Genomic DNA, 18,058 nt, shown 5'->3' with positions numbered 1-18,058 from the left:
AACCGATTGGACCGGTCAATAACCGGAAAACCGATTCAACCTGCCGGTTGAATCGGTTTTTCGAATTTTTTTAAAATTATTTTTTTTTTATTTTTAAAATTTTAAATTTAATATTTTTATATATATAAATGATTTTTTGAAATTTATACTTCATTAAATAAATTATTTTAATAATTATTGGTTTTTTTAAAAATAAATAATTTTTTATTTAAATAATTTAGAACTATAATTGATATTTTGAATATATTTACATATTTATTTAGCTTTCAAACTATGACAAATATATATTTTTTTGTCTACTTATATATATTTTGTAGTTTGTAAAACTCAAAATATATTATTTATTATATTATATTGTATAAACGGTTTTTCGGTTCGATCGTCCGGTTAAAAGTTAAAACGGTCCGACTGGTTGTACCGTTTTTTTAGGTAGACCGGTTTGATTACCGGTCCGGTTATTAAAACGTTGATTATAAATATCGATTTTAATTTTTTATTAATTATAATTAATAAATATTAATAAAGAAACTATATTATTTTAATAAAGTTATTCTATGGATAAATAATAGTAAGTAAATATTTGATTGGATTTGATTAATGTTGGATTACTAAACCAATATGACTCAACATTGTCAAGTAAACAATGTTTAAAAAAATATTTAAGTTGTTCAGAGTTTACTAGCTATAATATTTAAATTGTTCAGAGTTTACTAGTTATAATACTTTTATTAAAAAAATATTTAAGTTGTTCAGAGTTTACTAGCTATAATACTTTTATCGTTGTTATATTTGCTATTTTTTGAGATCTCTAAACTATTAAATTATGAAACCAAAGTTAAAAACGAAATTGTTAGTTGAATTTATTGATTTGTTAACAATAGTATTATTCCTACAATAACATATTATTAATCACAATAATTTTATTATATGATTAAATAACAAAATCATAATTGAAATACATTATGCAGTTTATTCGTTTTATCATAATTATAAAATTAAATAAGAAATTGTCTTTGAACGCGCTAAAAGTTGCAGCTAATAACACGTGACAGTACTTATAGTTTCTTATAACAGTACATGCGGTGAGTGCTAGGGGATTCTGACAAGGGACATGTAACATTACTTATCCATTTGTCTTAATCTTAAAATATTATCTGACTTTTTAAGTATAGCCGAATATAAATATGTTATAGTTAAGAATAAATATCAGCTTTAACTTTGAGTTTTATTAACTTATGAATTCAATTTGATATTTTTTAATTTATCATAACATTTCTTAGTCATTAATATATTACAATGATTTTTAATATATGAAATTGAAAATTTGTTATAAATTTTTAATATATATAATTTATAATGGTAAGTTACCAAAAAAATATGTTTTTTTACTATATAATTAATGTTTTCATTATTTATAATAAATTAATAAATAATATCTTTGTTAGTTCTATAATTTGTGAGAATAAGTATGTATAAAAAAAGTGATAAGAAAACCAAATAAAGAAGAGAAAATTAAAAAAAAAAAAAAACAAAATGTATTACAAGAATTTTTTTCTTTAAAAACCGAAAATGATGAGAAAATAAATGAAAAAAATTTAAAGTCCCAAGGAGTTGAAAAAAAAACAAGAACAATAAATAATAAAAAAATGACATGTGTCATTTGATGAAAGATGATTAAGCTCTCAATAATTAAGGTTAAATTAGTCACTTTCTATAAATAAATAGCATTAATTATCCCCCAACTAATTTTCTGGTTGATCAGATTCTAGCTATTCAAATTTATCCTAAATGGATTCATTGAAATGATAGCATTTAAAAAAAATTAGACCTATCGAACAAAATTTATAAGTTTTATTCATTTTATGGAACTATTCAATGATTGTACGTGGCACTAAAATATATTTTATCAATCTTGTAATTGATGTTTTTGACGAAAATTGAACATTTAAGTGGCAAATGGACCCAATTATAGTTAAAACTAAGACCAAAAATCGAAAACTAGTGGATTAAAACCAAAAAACAGTCAAATTATCGGACCAAAAAGTTATTTCCTTAAAAAATTTCATTCGTTAATAATAACATGATTCAACAACTCGTACTGATATTTTTCTACCATCATATTATACTCATAATATGAAATGATACATGATTCTATTATTTGTCTACGTTTTATATAGGTGCTCATCGTTCTGCATATGATCTGATTTTCGCTCTAAAATGCCCGAGTTAGCGTTCAAGTTCAAAACCTCTTACTCTTTTGAGGTGGAGATAATAGTCAAAATAGTCTTGTAAATTTGATTGTTTTGTAAGTATTCAATTTTGTGTTTTGGTCCTGTAAGTTTAGTTATATTTTGGTTTTTAGTCCTTTTTCATTTAAACAATGTTTTTATAATCGAACCAATGATCAAACCGATCTAACTTAAAAAAACGATCAAACTGGTTGAACTTTTTTAACTGGACGGTCGGATCGAAACATCGTTTATATAATATAATATAATTAATAATATATTTTAAATTATAAAAACTTAAAAAATGTTTATAAATAGAAAAAAAATATATTTACCATAGTTTGAAAATTAAATAATTATATAAATATATTCAAAAAAATTATAAACTCTAATATTAATAAATAATATTTTTAACGAAGAAAAAATTTTTAAATAATCATGTATATATAATAAAATATTAAATTAAGGTTTTAAAATAAAAAAATAATTTTTTAAAAAAATCAAAAAACCAATTTTTCGGTTCTTAATCAATTCTGCCAGTTCAACTATTAAAATGGTTTTTGGAAGTGTATCGGATCAAATCAGTGATCGGTTCCTGGTCGAACCGGTCGTTACAGTTCGGTTTTGAAAACATAACATTTAATTTTTGATGTCACTACAGACACATCATCATTTTTCAATGTCACTTAAGCATTTTTAGCTGTCACGTAAGTATTTTCTGATGTCACGTCAGCATTCTATGAAAAAAAAGACTAAAAACCAATTATAACTTAACTTATAGGACCAAAATCCAAAATTAAATACTTACAAGACCAAAACACAAAATGAGCAAACTTACAGGACCATTTTAACAATATTTCCTTTAAGGTGGCTCGATGTTTCTCATGGTTCTACCTTATAAGTTCTAAGCTTATAGCAACATGTCATGCTAAAAACTGTTGGGTTAAAGCATCGTCGTAATTTCACGAATGTGAATTTCAACTCTCAACCCATGCACCCTATTTGATTTAAAGTCTCGTGATGAGGGATGCCCACGATGCGATTTTGCGGTTTTTTTTAAAAAAAATATTAAAACCAAATTTTCATGACGGTTTTTTAGTCGTTAGAAAAAAATCTTGGTTTCACATTATTTAAAATTAGTATTACGGTTTTGCGTCTATGATGGTCGGTTTGCGATTTTTTTTTTCAAATATAAAATAGAATGAAAAATATTAAATTAATTGATTTGAAAACAATAAAAAATTCTTTTAAATATAAAATATAGTTCAAATCGTAGAAAATTAAAACTAGCTAAAACAATAATCAAGATTTAAAATCAAGTTAATAATTGATTACAACAAGACATTTACAACAAAAATAACATTTGCATTATGATGTAATTTTTTTATAGAACAAAATATTCACAATAAAATTTAAAAATTCTCTAATAAATACCAGAATATGTTGAATAATATTTACTGTTTAGGAATAATATGAGAATTGTTTTTAAGAGCGAATGATGATTTTTTTAGTTAATTGTATTTTACAAATAAATAACTACAGGTTAATTACTATGACAAACGGTTTAGGCGGGATAGTTTGGTGCGGTTTTTGCCAAAAAAAAATTGCCGCTCCATTTATACGGTGTTGTTTATGATTATTATTTTTAATCTCATTTATAGAAAAAAAACAAAAAAAAAAAAAACGATACAGTGCAATTCAATTCAGAACATCCGAGCAACTAATAAAATTTTTTGATCACACCTAGTCATGGTTCATTTCAACCTACCTATACAGACATTACTCTCATGATAGATCTAAGGGTCCTCATTTATCAATACGCGCGAGGTCCACTAAAAAAAATGGATCCCACATTTAACACAACGTCTTTAATGATATTGGACTCTGATATGATAACTATAATAATTTTTTTTATCACACCTAGTCATAACACAACGTCTTTAATGATATTGGACTCTGAGGCACCGTTCTGTTCACCGTATTACTAATATATGTATAACTCATCACATCCTATTCACGTTCTTCTCATCATATTATTTATCTATATATTAACTATTTATTTTACATCAATCAAATCATTAATTATTTATCTCACATCAATCAAATCATTGAATTCAAATTACTATATTACCCCTTATAAATAATATAATTTTTATTTTATTTATTGTTAAAAGGACAAAATAGTCATTTAACATTTTTATATAAAATTTAATCAATCAAATCAAATAAATCATAATCTATCAATCAAATTCAATACAATTTTAACTATCATTACTTATTTATTTTTTTATTACATTATACTACTTATCTATATATTACTTATACAATATCTCAAACTAAACGATATCTGATATGATAACTATAATATTTCATCTAGATCCCGAACTATAGAAGAGAGAGCACGCCACGTTCCATTTATTCATCAATAGACTTTTGATTTAATATCTACCCTGAATGGAAACAATTAATTTCCATGGGGTATAGTAATCGATGTGTATGTATATATTAATATACATGTGTGTGCGTGCACGCATTGATGATATTAATTTTAAAATATGTTAGAAAATTATTTAGGTCATATTACACACTTATGAAATTTAGGTATTGTTTGTAACCTCTAAAAATAAGTGAGTACGAACAGAGGCGGAGCTAGGATTTTGGTTGAGTGTAAACAACAATATATTATAATTATAATGCAAAAAAAAGGCACATGTTAATCGACAACCAGAAATAATGTGTCTTAAGTTCGAACACAAACTACACACGGTTAGAAGCACGTTTACTTGATAGAAAAACACCAGAAAAAATGACGAAGAACATTGTGTACATAAATCCGTAATGAAAAGTAAATTTGATAGAAAATGTAAAACCATCTCCAACCCTGCGCACCATTTTGGTGCAAGTTTTGCACTAAAATAATGCAATTTCTGCACCAAACACAATATCCATCTCCAATCCATTTACACAAAATCTTACACTAAAAAAAATATTCTCGAAATATTCTTTTTATTTCAATTATATTAATTAATTTTATTCAACATATTTTTACAAATTATATAATTAATATTTTTTAAAAAATAAATATTTTAACGTTAATAAATATTTTTACAAATTATATAATTAATATTTTTATTAATTAAAATTTATTTTATTGTTAATAAATATAAATATTAATTTTAATTTTATGATTTAACTATTATTATATAAATTAATTACAGATAATACAAATAATATATGAAATGATTAAAATTGATAAATATGGGTACGATTTCAAACCTAAGACGACCACAAAATGGATACAACTTCAAACATACCACGAATACAAAACGAATACAACATCAAATATAAGACATACAAATTATAAGCATAATACAAATATAATTTCAAACATAAATGCTTAGACCGTTCGAGTACAACTGTCAAACATTTGAACTACTATATTCATCCCACAAATGCTCAATTAAAGCATTTCGCAGTGCGTAGTGAGTATCTTTGTCTTTTATTTTTTTTATATCGACTGAGAAATTCTTGGAACTTCATATTCTCATCGACAATCATTTCTACTTCTGGAGCAGGTGTTTCTCTCGCATCTTGAATGGGTGCACTGAGGTTGCGTTCATCTTCGATAATCATGTTGTGCATTATGATACATGATGACATTATGTCATGTAAATGACATTTCTTCCAACCACGTTCCGGGGATGCCACAATAGCAAATCGTGATTGAATAACTCCAAATGCACGCTCAACGTCTTTTCTACAGGATTCTTGCTTCATTGCGAAATATTTCTTTTTTGGTCCGCGTGGATCATGAATGCTTTGCACAATAGTTGACCATTTCGGATAAATACCATCAGCTAAGTAATATCCCATATCATATTCTTTTCCTCCAATTTTGTATTAAGAAGTAGGAGCAATACCTTGTGCAAGTTTGGAGAATAAACCAGACGCCTCCAAAACATTTATATCATTATTTGTTATGGGCATTCCAAAATATGCATGTCATATCCAAAGATCATAATCAGCTACTGCTTCTAAAATGATTGTCGGAGAACCACTACGACCTGCATATTGGTCTGCCCAAGCCGTTGGGTAATTTTTCCACTTCCAGTGCATACAGTCGAGACTTCCCAACATCCCTGGGAATCCTCGTTGTTCACCTATGTAGAGTAGTCTGGCAATATCATCGGAAGTAGGTGATCTCAAGTATCGTTCTGCAAAAACTTCCACTACAGCACGACAAAACCGTTGCATACACACAATTGCAGTAGATTCTTCAATTTTGATATATTCATCAGTAGCATCCGTGGATAAAGAATATGCTAGCATTCGCAATGCGGCTGTTATTTTTTACAGAGTTGATAGACCAAGCCGCCCCATACTATCTGCTCGTTGAACGAAATAAGAATCATGACTTTTTACCTCATCTACGATACGAATGAACAAGTTTCGAGACATTCGAAATCGTCTTCGAAACATTGCTTCATTATATCTTTGAATTCCAGCAAAGTAATCATTGAATATATTACGATCGGCGACTTCTCGATCACGATTGATGACTACATGACCTGGAATCGAACCTCTGTGTGTGGATTCTTCATCATTTTGAATCACGTATGCAACAACCAACTCTTGCTCTTGAGTTATCACTTCTATGACTGCTTTTCTTTTATTTTTAACACTCTCAACAACATTCAACCACTCATTCTGTGTTTCATCTTATTTTCCCGACAACGAAGATGAGCTAGTGGAAGATAATTGTAATTCGGATTGAGAATTCATTTTCTAGATAATGAGAATGTAAAATGAGTTTTGTGAGAAAATAAGATTATTACATCACACTATATAATATAGGGGTGGAATCAGGTCGGGACCCGTTCCGTAACCCCCTTACCCGATTCCTGTCCCGATATAAATTGAGATTTTTTTTTTCCGATCCCGCACCCGATAAGTTTCGGGACCCGAATGTTTGGGATCCCGTCGGGTCGGGAATAGGTAATCCCGAATAATATTTTTTTTAAAAAAAAATTCTATGTAAATATTTTTTAAAAAAAAATTATGAAAAAAATCTAACCATTTCTTAATACATTACAAATAAATTAAAATTTCTTTATATATAACTATTAAAAAACTAAAACATTTTAGTACATTACAAATAAACTAAAACAACTATTTGATTAATAAAAAAAACATATAATTATTCATAATAATAATAAAAACAAAATAAAAATTTATAACTCAATTTTAATATTAAAAAAGATAAATATAAAAAAAATTATATGGTATATAATTATAAAACATTAATATTAAAACATAAAATTTTAAAAAAAATATTTTTTTAATTAAAAAATATTATTAAAAAAATATTATTTTTATATTCGGGTCGGAAATCCCGTCGGAAAGAGTTAGCTATCCCGATCCCGAAATTGATCGGGTCGGGAAAAGTTCGGGACGGGAAAAATTCGGGACGGGAACGGGTCGGGAATCGTGACGGGTCGGGATTTATGTAAAATTTGTCACCCCTAATATAATAATTGTGAAAAATGTAACCGTGGGAGAGATCTAAACCACAACCGTTGGATGGATTCTATACGGATCAAAATCCTGACCGTTGGATGTGTGTTAGAACCTAATGGGGGGGGGGGGATTTAGGTTCTATTGGCAACTTTAGCAATTTAAAGCGATTATGAAAATACGCAAGCGGAAAATTTAAAGCAATTAATAATAAGTGCGGTAAATAAATGCGTAATGTAAATAAAGCAGTAAAAGGGATAAGAGATGTTTATGGAAGTTCGACGATAAATCGTCTATGTCTCCCCTTCTTGGTTAAGATCGATTAACCAAGGATCCACTAACACTTCGAACGACTTGGCTTTGATGGCTCCAAGGAAAGCCTTACAACTTGACACGATCACCGCGCCGATACAACTCAACACTTGGCCTTAAGGGCTCCAAGGATAGCCTCAACACAACACACTTGGCTTCACGCTCAAGTGCTTACAACGATAGCACAACACACTTGGCTTCACACTCAAGTGCTTACAATAATAGCACAACCAACTCACAAACTATTTTTACAAACACTCTCAAATATATCACACAAACACTTTGATAGTGAGAAATTGCTTGCAAAGGAGAAAAGAGATGAGTTGGGATATGTCCAAATGAACTTGGATGACCTCTATTTATAGTTGGCAAAGATTTGAATCTGATTTTATTGCTTGGAGCGTGTGTTAAGAAGTCAAGGAGTGACAAAAAGTGTTCGGCGCCGCTGCCTACTTTTTCCCAGCACTGAGCGGATTTTGTGGAAAAATCATATCTCACAATCTAACCGTTGGATTGATCTGAAATTTTGACTTAAGCTTTAAAACATCTGGATCTGCATTCTGAACAGTGGAGATTTGATTTGAATGAATAAATCATGCCCAGTATGTTTCGTAATTCGCTTCATCATGTTTTCAAACTTGTTCTGTGCAACAAATTTGAAATATTCATATCTCCAAATATATCCATTGGATTGACTTGCAATTTGGACAGAAGCTTTAAAACATCCTAATATTGAATCTTATTGGTGGATATTTTATTTGGATTTATCAAACATTCCCAGTTATTTTCTTAAGTCGAATCTTCATGGTTTCATTCCTTGCAGAAGTGGGCACTGTGCAGCATATTTGAAAAAATAATATCTCTCATTATAGCCGTTGGATTGTACTGAAATTTGGACAGTATATGTAACACTCCCTCATCTAGATTATGACCAGTGGAGATCGGATTTCAATGCCTATAAAATTCCCAGTAATTTTCGGAAGTTGCTGCTTCATACTTTGGCTTCTTCTTGTCCTTTTCTTCATATCCTCATAACAATGTTTCATATCATCCACATAACATTGTGTCCATTATATGAGCAATATGAGACTTAATAAATACATTTATAGCTTCAAAATAGCTTTCAAAAATTTATTTGTCAATAAATCTAATCTGCAAAATCTCACTTTAAAGAGTTAGTAACATTTAACCGAGTTTTGTAATCATCAAAACATAATATTATGAGACTTGTTAATGCATTAAAAACATTAATCTCATATCACGAAATTTGTATGCGTTTAAGGCGTAACAATCTCCCTCTTTTTGATGATCACAAAACTTGGTTAAATAGGAGAAATAAATGTACAATATTAAATAAACAATTTAAATTTGCACAATATAATTTTATAAATAAAACTCCCCCTAAATTAAACAATTAGCTAAGAAGAGAATTAAAAATTTGTTTATCAAATAACCAATTTTATTCTCTATGAATTTAACCGAACTAACTCTCCCCCTTAGTTAAAGTATTTAACCAAACTAATTCTCCCCCTTTTTGTGATAATCAAAAAGACTGAAAAAGTAAATGCAAAACAAAAGAATTGAAATATGATTTCTAAAAAAGCAACACATAAATTTCACATAAATTGTGAGCTTTATAAATTTGAATAAATACAATTAATTTGTATTATCCAACATTAAATTGCTCAAATTTAATATTAAGTTCCCCCTTAATATGACATTAAATTTAAACTTATGTCTACAAGAGATTACAACTCAATCATGCCAAGTTCACCACGCAAACGAATAAAAGTATTTTCATCTAGTGGTTTTGTAAAAATATCAGCAATTTGATTAGTTGTGTCAACATATTGAATTTCAACTTCATTTCGTTTGATGTGGTCACGAATAAAATGATGACGAATGTCAATATGTTTGGTGCGCGAATGTTGAATCGGATTCTTTGTAAGACATATGGCGCTTGTGTTGTCACATAAAATATGAATTTTTGAAAAAGATACAGCATAGTCAAGCAATTGATGCTTCATCCAAAGAATTTGCGCACAACAACTACCTACAGCCATATATTCGGCTTCGGTCGTTGACAACGCAACACAATTTTGTTTCTTTGAAAACCAAAAAACTAAACAGTTTCCTAAAAAGAAACAAGTCCACTAGTGCTTTTTCGGTCCACCTTATATCCACCAAAGTCGGCATCACAGTAAGCTTTTAAATCAAAGAAAGAATTTTTCAAATACCACAAGCCGAGATTTGGAGTATTTGAAAGATATTTGAAAATGCGTTTTAAGGCGAATAAATGTGATTCATTTCGACATGATTGAAATCGTGCACACAAGCAAACACTAAACATAATGTCCGGTCTACTAGCAGTAGCATATAATAAGGAGCCAATCATACTACGAAATGAAGATTGATCTACACTTTTACCATTTTCATCCTTGTCGAGTCTGATTGCTGTGGTCATCGGTGTGGATGATGATTTTGTGTTCTCCATCCCAAACTTCTTTAGAATCTCCTTGATGTATTTGCTTTGGTTCACAAAGAACCCATCATTGCACTGTTTGATTTGTAATCCGAGGAAATAGTTAATGTCCCCCATCATACTCATCTCGAAGTGTTCCTGCATCAACTTAGAGAATTCTTGACAAAGAGTTTCATTAGTAGAACCAAAAATTATATCATCAACATAAATTTGCACAATCAAAAGATCATTTTTGACATTCTTGGTGAATAAAGTAATGTCGATCTTTCCTCTTTAAAAACCATTTGAAAGCAAGAAAGTAGACAATTTATCATACCAAGCTCTAGGAGCTTGTTTCAATCCATACAAAGCTTTGTTTAATCTATACACATGATCAGACAGTATAGCATCAACAAAGCCAACAGGTTGTTCAATATAAACTTCTTCTTTCAATTCACCATTCAGGAAAGCACTCTTAACATCTATTTGAAATAACTTAAAATTTCTAGAGCAAGCAAAAGCAAGTAGCATGCGAATGGATTCTAGTCTAGCAACAAGCGCATATGTCTCATCATAATCAATGCCTTCTTCTTGACTATATCCTTTAGCTACAAGCCTAGCTTTATTTATAGTGATAGTGTCATGCTCATCAAGTTTATTCCTAAACACTCATTTAGTTCCAATAATAGATCTATCATAGGGCCTAGGAACAAGATTCCAAACATCATTACGTTTAAACCCATTCAATTCATCTTGCATAGCAATAATCCACGAATCATCTAATAAAGCATTATCAATGCACTTAGGTTCAACATGTGAAACAAAAGCAAGATGATTGCAAATATTATTAAGAGAAGAACGAGTGGTTACTCCCTTCGAAAGACTACCAATGATAAGATCTAAAGGATGATCTTTGTGAAGCGTCCAATCCTTTGGAAGTGGTGTTTCCTCAACAAAAACATCTAAATCATTTAGACTTGATGAAGTCATCTCTTCTTCGAGTAATTCTACATCATCGTTAGTAGTACGAGAAACTATAGATTCATCAAAGATAACATGCATGGATTCTTAAACAAGTAAAGTGCGTTTATTAAATACTCGAAAAGCCTTACTTGTGGTAGAATATCCGAGAAAAATACCTTTGTCGGATTTGGCATCAAATTTGCCAAGGTTGTCCTTACCGTTATTATGAATATAACATTTGGAACCGAAAGCTCGAAAGTATGAAATGTTAGGCTTTCTCCCTCTCCATAATTCATATGGAGTTTTCTTGAAAATTGACCTTATTGATACACGATTAATGATGTAACAAGCAGTGTTCATTGCTTCAGCCCAAAAATATTTTGGTAGAGAATGCTCACATATCATGATCCTCGCAATCTCCACAAGTGTCCTATTTTTCCTCTCAACGACCCCGTTTTGTTGAGGAGTCCTAGGACAAGAAAAATTGTGACCGATGTCTTTCTCTTCACAAAAAATTGTAAAACTCTCATTTTGAAATTCAGTTCCGTGGTCACTACGGATCTGTTTTATTTAAAGATTTTTCTCATTCTCAACTCGTTTGACAAAAGTTTTAAAATAATCAAAGACATCATTTTTGTGGGCTAAAAACAATGTCCACGTGTAACGTGAGAAATCATCCACAATGACAAATGCATAAAGCTTCCCTCCTAGGCTAGCGTTCCTCGAGGGACCACATAGATCTAGGTGAAGAAGTTCAAGGGCTTAGAAGTTGATACAAAATTTTTGCTTTTAAAAGATTTCCTTGTGTGTTTGCCAAGTTGACACGCATCACAAACAGAATCTAGTTTTAAATTAAGTTTTGGCATACCAACAACTAAATCAAGTTTAAAATGTTTTTCTATGGTACTAGGACCAACATGACCTAGTCGTCTATGCCAAAGAATGTTGTCATCAACATTCAAGGATACAAGGCTTTTAATATTTGATAAAGATAAATTGTTTAAAGAAACCTTGTATACATTTTCAATTCTATATCCTTTGAAATTTATGGATTTGTCAGTCGTGAGTGATATAGTGCAGTGTTGGGGAGTGAACTTGACTTCATAACCTCTATCGCACAATTGACTTATGCTTAGTAAGTTATGCTTAAGCCCTTTCACTAGGAGTACATCATCAATCAAGCAGGATTCAGATATACCTATTGAGCCGATTCCTTCGATAACTCCTTTGTTGTTGTCTCCAAATGTGACAGTTCCTTTCTCCTTTGGTTTGATGGATTGGAGTAGCTCTTTGTTTCCAGTCATATGTCCAGAACATCCACTGTCTAGATACCATATGCTTGGAAGAACAGCTTTCCTATTTCCCTGCAAAAATTTATTTTGGTACCCTTTAGTTCTTTTGGGTCCACAGTGTTAGAAAAGAGAGATACAAAATAGACTTCTAAGAGTTCAGTCTCTCATAGCAACATCATCGCCACTTTTCAAGAGTGCTCCCAGTAGTAGGTAGGGCTATGGCCTCTTTAAAAACCTATTTCCTTGGACAGAGCAGCGTTCATCAGGAAGACCAGTCGCAAGTCAAGGCAGTTTAAACCGGTCTATGATGAACTCCCTTAGATCATGATCTCATAATGCCAACTGATGAGTTGTTAAGTACTCTTAGGCCTCCATTTCATATAGCTCTTTTGATCATATTGAAATTTTAAAGATCTACATTTATGTCTAACATGACCTATTTTACAACAATAAGAACATGTAGGGGGTAATCTCATTTTTGCCTTAGCAATTAGGCTAGTAAAGTCAATTGATTTCTTACCATACCCTAGTCCACCCTTATCAAAACTACATTTCTACATGCTAAGTAGATTATTCAATTTATTACTACTGACATTGAACTTATTAAAAGATTTTTCTAAGTGGGTTATGTCATCCTTTAATCTTATGTTTTCATGCCCCTTAGTTTCTAATTCATTTTTAAGGTTTTTATTTTTCTTTCTAAGTGACTTAGCCATATCAAACATTTGTTTATATGCATGTAGTAGTTCATCATAGGAAGGTACCTCGTCATCGTCGTCGGAGACGATGTCATCACTTTTAGCCATGAGGAAAATGTTAGCTTCCTCCTCGTCATCGTCGCTATCGCTCCAAGTGGCTAGAAGTGCTTTCTTCTTTCCTTTGTCAGATTTTTTCTTGAGAGGACGCTCATTTGCATAATGCCCTTGTTGTTGACAGTTGTAGCAGGTAACTTCTTTGTACGTCTTTTTTTTGAAGTTGTTTCCTCGCATAAATCTTTTGAATTTTCTTGCAAAGAGTGTCATATCATCATCTTCATCTTCTTTGGATTGGCTAGATAGAGCAATCCCCTCTGCCTTGATATCTTCTTTCTTTATTTCCTTCCTTGTTGACAGTTCCAACTCATGAATTTTTAGAGTCCCATGAAGTTGATCAAGGTCATAGGAAGCGGTGTCGCCTTTGTTGGATTCTATGATAGCCGTCCTCTTGGCATCCCACTCCTTGGGTAAGGCGCGTAGAGCTCTCGTTCATATTTGTTTGGTTGGATATTGTTCCCTGAGTTGGGATAGCTCATTGATAATTTGAGTAAGCCTTCGGAACATAGTATCTACATCTTCATTTGATTCCATCTCGAATGTTTCATATTTGAGTTGGAGTAGATCGATCTTCGTTTATTTGACTTGATTAGTCCCTTCATGGCATATCTTCAACTTGTCTCATATCTCTTGAGCGGATGAGCACATTGAGATCCAGTTGTACTCATTCATATCTAAGGAACAATGAAGAATATTCATGGCTTTAGCATTTTGAGATATAAGTTTCATATCCTCCTTAGAAAAGTCATCCATTCCCTTAGGAATTTTGACACCACCCTCAACCTCTTTAGTAGGTATGTAGGAACCTTTTACAGTAACCTTCCAAAGGTCATAATCTACGGATTGAATATATAGGGAAATTCGGTTTTTCCAGTATCCGTAGTTTATGCCATTGAAAAGAGGAGGACGATTTGTTGATTGCCCTTGAGCATAGTCGCTCGCTAGATTTGCCATAAGAACCTTTTTGAAAATATTTTGAAAAAGGTGGTTCTGATACCACTTGTTAGAACCTAATGTGGGGGGGGGGGGGGGAGATTTAGGTTCTATTGGCAACTTTAGCAATTTAAAGCGATTATGAAAATACGCAAGCGGAAAACTTAAAGCAATTAATAATAAGTGCGGTAAATAAATGCGTAATGTAAATAAATCAGTAAAAGGGATAAGAGATGTTTATGGAAGTTCGACGATAAATCGTCTCAGTCTCCCTTTCTTGGTTAAGATCGATTAACTAAGGATCCACTAGAACTTCGAACGACTTGGCTTTGATGGCTCCAAGGATAGCCTTACAACTTGACACGATCACCGCGCCGATACAACTCAACACTTGGCCTTAAGGGCTCCAAGGATAGCCTCAACACAACACACTTGGCTTCACGCTCAAGTGCTTACAACGATAGCACAACACACTTGGCTTCACACTCAAGTGCTTACAATAATAGTACAACCAACTCACAAACTATTTTTACAAACACTCTCAAATATATCACACAAACACTTTGATAGTGAGAAATTGCTTGCAAAGGAGAGAAGAGATGAGTTGGGATATGTCCAAATGAACTTGGATGACCTCTATTTATAGTTGGCAAAGATTTGAATCTGATTTGAGTGCTTGGAGCGTGTGTTAAGAAGTCAAGGAGTGACAAAAAGTGTTCGGCGTCGCTGCCTACTTTTTCCCAGCACTGAGCGGATTTTGTGGAAAAATCATATCTCACAATCTAACCGTTGGATTGATCTGAAATTTTGACTGAAGCTTTAAAAATCTGGATCTGCATTCTGAACAGTGGAGATTTGATTTGAACAAATAAATCATGCCCAGTATGTTTCGGAAGTCGCTTCATCATGTTTTCGAACTTGTTCTGTGCAACAAATTTGAAATATTCATATCTCCAAATCTATCCATTGGATTGATTTGAAATTTGGACATAAGCTTTAAAACATCCTAATATTGAATCTGATTGGTGGAGATTTGATTTAGATATCTCAAACATTCCCAGTTATTTTCTTAAGTCGAATCTTCATGGTTTCGTTCCTTGCAGAAGTGGGCACTGTGCAGCATATTTGAAAAAAATCATATCTCTCATTATAGCCGTTGGATTTTACTGAAATTTGAACAGTACATGTAACACTTCCTCATCTAGATTATGACCAGTGGAGATCGGATTTCAATTCCTAAATAATTCCCAATAATTTTCAGAAGTTGCTGCTCCATACTTTGGCTTCTTCTTGTCCTTTTTTTCATATCCTCATAACAATGTTCCATATCATCCACATAACATTGTGTCCATTATATGAGCAATATGAGACTTCATAAATACATTTATAGCTTCAAAATAGCTTTCAAGAATTTATTTGTCAATAATATCTAATCTGCAAAATCTCACTTTAAAGATTTAGTAACATTTAACCGAGTTTTGTAATCATCAAAACATAATATTATGAGACTTGTTAATGCATTAAAAACATTAATCTCATATCATGAAATTTGTATGCGTTTAAGGCGTAACAATGTGTGTTTTCCGATCTAAATCACAACCGTTGGATGGATTTTACACGGATCAATATCCTGACCGTTGGATGTGTGTTTTCAGAGCTAAATCACAACCATTGGATAGATTCTACACGGATCAAGATTCTGACCATTGGATGTGTGCTTTCAGAGCTAAATCACAACCGTTGGATGGATTCTACACGGATCAAGATCCCGACCGTTGGATGTGTGTTTTCAGAGCTAAATCACAATCGTTGGATGGATTTTACATGGATCAAGATCCTGACCGTTAGATATGTGTTTTTAGAGCTAAATCACAACCGTTGGATGGATTCTACACGAATCAAGATCCTGACCGTTGGATGTGTGTTTTCATAGCTAAATCACAACCGTCGGATGGATTGGATTTCAGTATAAATTGGGTACATTAGTCTTATACAAACTCAATCTTATCATCTTTTTCAAGCAACACAATGACATCTAATGCTAGAACTGCTTCTTACACCATTTAAGAAGATAAGATTTTATGTCATATGTACCTTGACATAACACATAATCCTATTATCGGTATCAATCAATCCAAAGATCAGTTTTGGGCTCGTGTTGAAGAAGCTTACTATAGTAGCAAACCAAACACCCTACAAGTACGTAACAAAAGATCACTGCAGTGCCGCGTGAAAACTATACTCCGTGAAGTTGGAAGATTAAGAGCATGCATTCGTCAAATCGAAATTCTCAAACCAAGTGGTGCATCTGACGAGGACATTGTGAGTATTATTTATATATATCTATAGTTTGCTATAAAGACTCTAATATGATTTGGTTTTTTCGTAGTTACACAGAGCAAAAGATCTGTTCATTCAAGATCCTAATTACAACAAAGGACTCACGTTTGATCATGTATGGCCAATTTTGAAAGATCTTGAAAAATTTTCTAGTGACATCCATCCATCGAGCTTCGCACCTCAAACCAATGTCACGAACTTGGATTCATCACAGTCAGAAACTCAGACACCAGAATCAGGTTCTCAAGGAATAAATTCTTTTACTATTAATTTAAGTAGTGATGAAACTGTAGGTGACACTTCATCCGGTCGACCTCTTGGAGTTAAAAAAGCAAAATTGAAGAAAAAAAAGGATGACAACATTGCAGAATTGTTATCGATGATTAAACAAGGGCATCGCGAAATTATTGATGTTCTACAAAAGGGATCTACTGAACTCCAACAAACTTATGATATTAAAATGCTTGAGCAGCACAATATCGCATTAAAATTAGAAAATCAGAAAAATAAAATCGAAGCTCGAAAACAACAATTGGCGTTGGCTGAACTTCAAGAGGAAAATAGAGTTCTGTACATGGATTTGAGCACAATTGGCGATCCAGAAATGCGTGAAATTGTGCGAATTGAACGGGCAAAAATTAAGGAAAAAAGAAAACAAGCATCTGAACAACAAGATCGTGACATGTATGGCCAATATTTGGGTGATATTGGAGGATCTGGATCTAATTTACCACCGTATTGATTATTTGTTTCAATGATGTCGTTCTAATTGTATTTTGAATTATGTGTTCTAATTTGCATGTCTGTTTCTATCATGTATTTCAATCACGTATTTTTAGATTGAGTATGTATTTCAGTTTGTATTTGTATTTCAATTTTCAACTAGTAGTATTCTTTTATGTATTTGAATTTGATATTTGTAGTCCAATTTATATTTGTAGTTTAATTATTTGCACTTGTATTACAAAATAAATTAATTATAAAATAATTATTTAATAATTATTTAAATGTTAAAAATTAAATTAAATATAAATAAAAATACTTATTTATTTATTATATTAAATTATTATATATTATTTTTTTTCTCTAATATTTAGTTATTAAAATAATACCAAAAATATTAAATTAATATTTAAATATTTAAAAAAACAAATAAAAGATAATTAAAAAAATAAAAAAAAATAAAAAGAATGCGGCAAACAA

At 31.3% G+C, this 18,058-nt stretch overlaps 1 protein-coding gene and 1 pseudogene across 1 annotated transcript; one reads left to right on the top strand and one right to left on the bottom strand.

Annotated features, from left to right (window-relative positions):
- Nucleotides 1–5,684: 5,684 nt before the first annotated feature.
- On the bottom strand, nucleotides 5,685–16,578 carry LOC140866918 (uncharacterized; annotated as a pseudogene).
- A 25-nt stretch (nucleotides 16,579–16,603) lies between these two features.
- LOC140866906 (uncharacterized) lies at nucleotides 16,604–17,597 on the top strand. The gene is made up of 2 exons (XM_073271974.1): nucleotides 16,604–16,837; nucleotides 16,905–17,597. The coding sequence occupies exons 1-2, from the start codon at nucleotides 16,604–16,606 to the stop codon at nucleotides 17,595–17,597; spliced, it is 927 nt and encodes a 308-aa protein (XP_073128075.1).
- Nucleotides 17,598–18,058: the final 461 nt, after the last annotated feature.

The sequence above is a fragment of the Henckelia pumila genome, chromosome 1 (assembly GCF_033568475.1).
Source record: "Henckelia pumila isolate YLH828 chromosome 1, ASM3356847v2, whole genome shotgun sequence".
In the NCBI taxonomy this organism is placed as follows: Eukaryota; Viridiplantae; Streptophyta; class Magnoliopsida; order Lamiales; family Gesneriaceae; genus Henckelia; species Henckelia pumila.
Note: the sequence above shows the minus strand (reverse complement) of the source record. Positions and strands in the feature narration are given on the sequence as shown.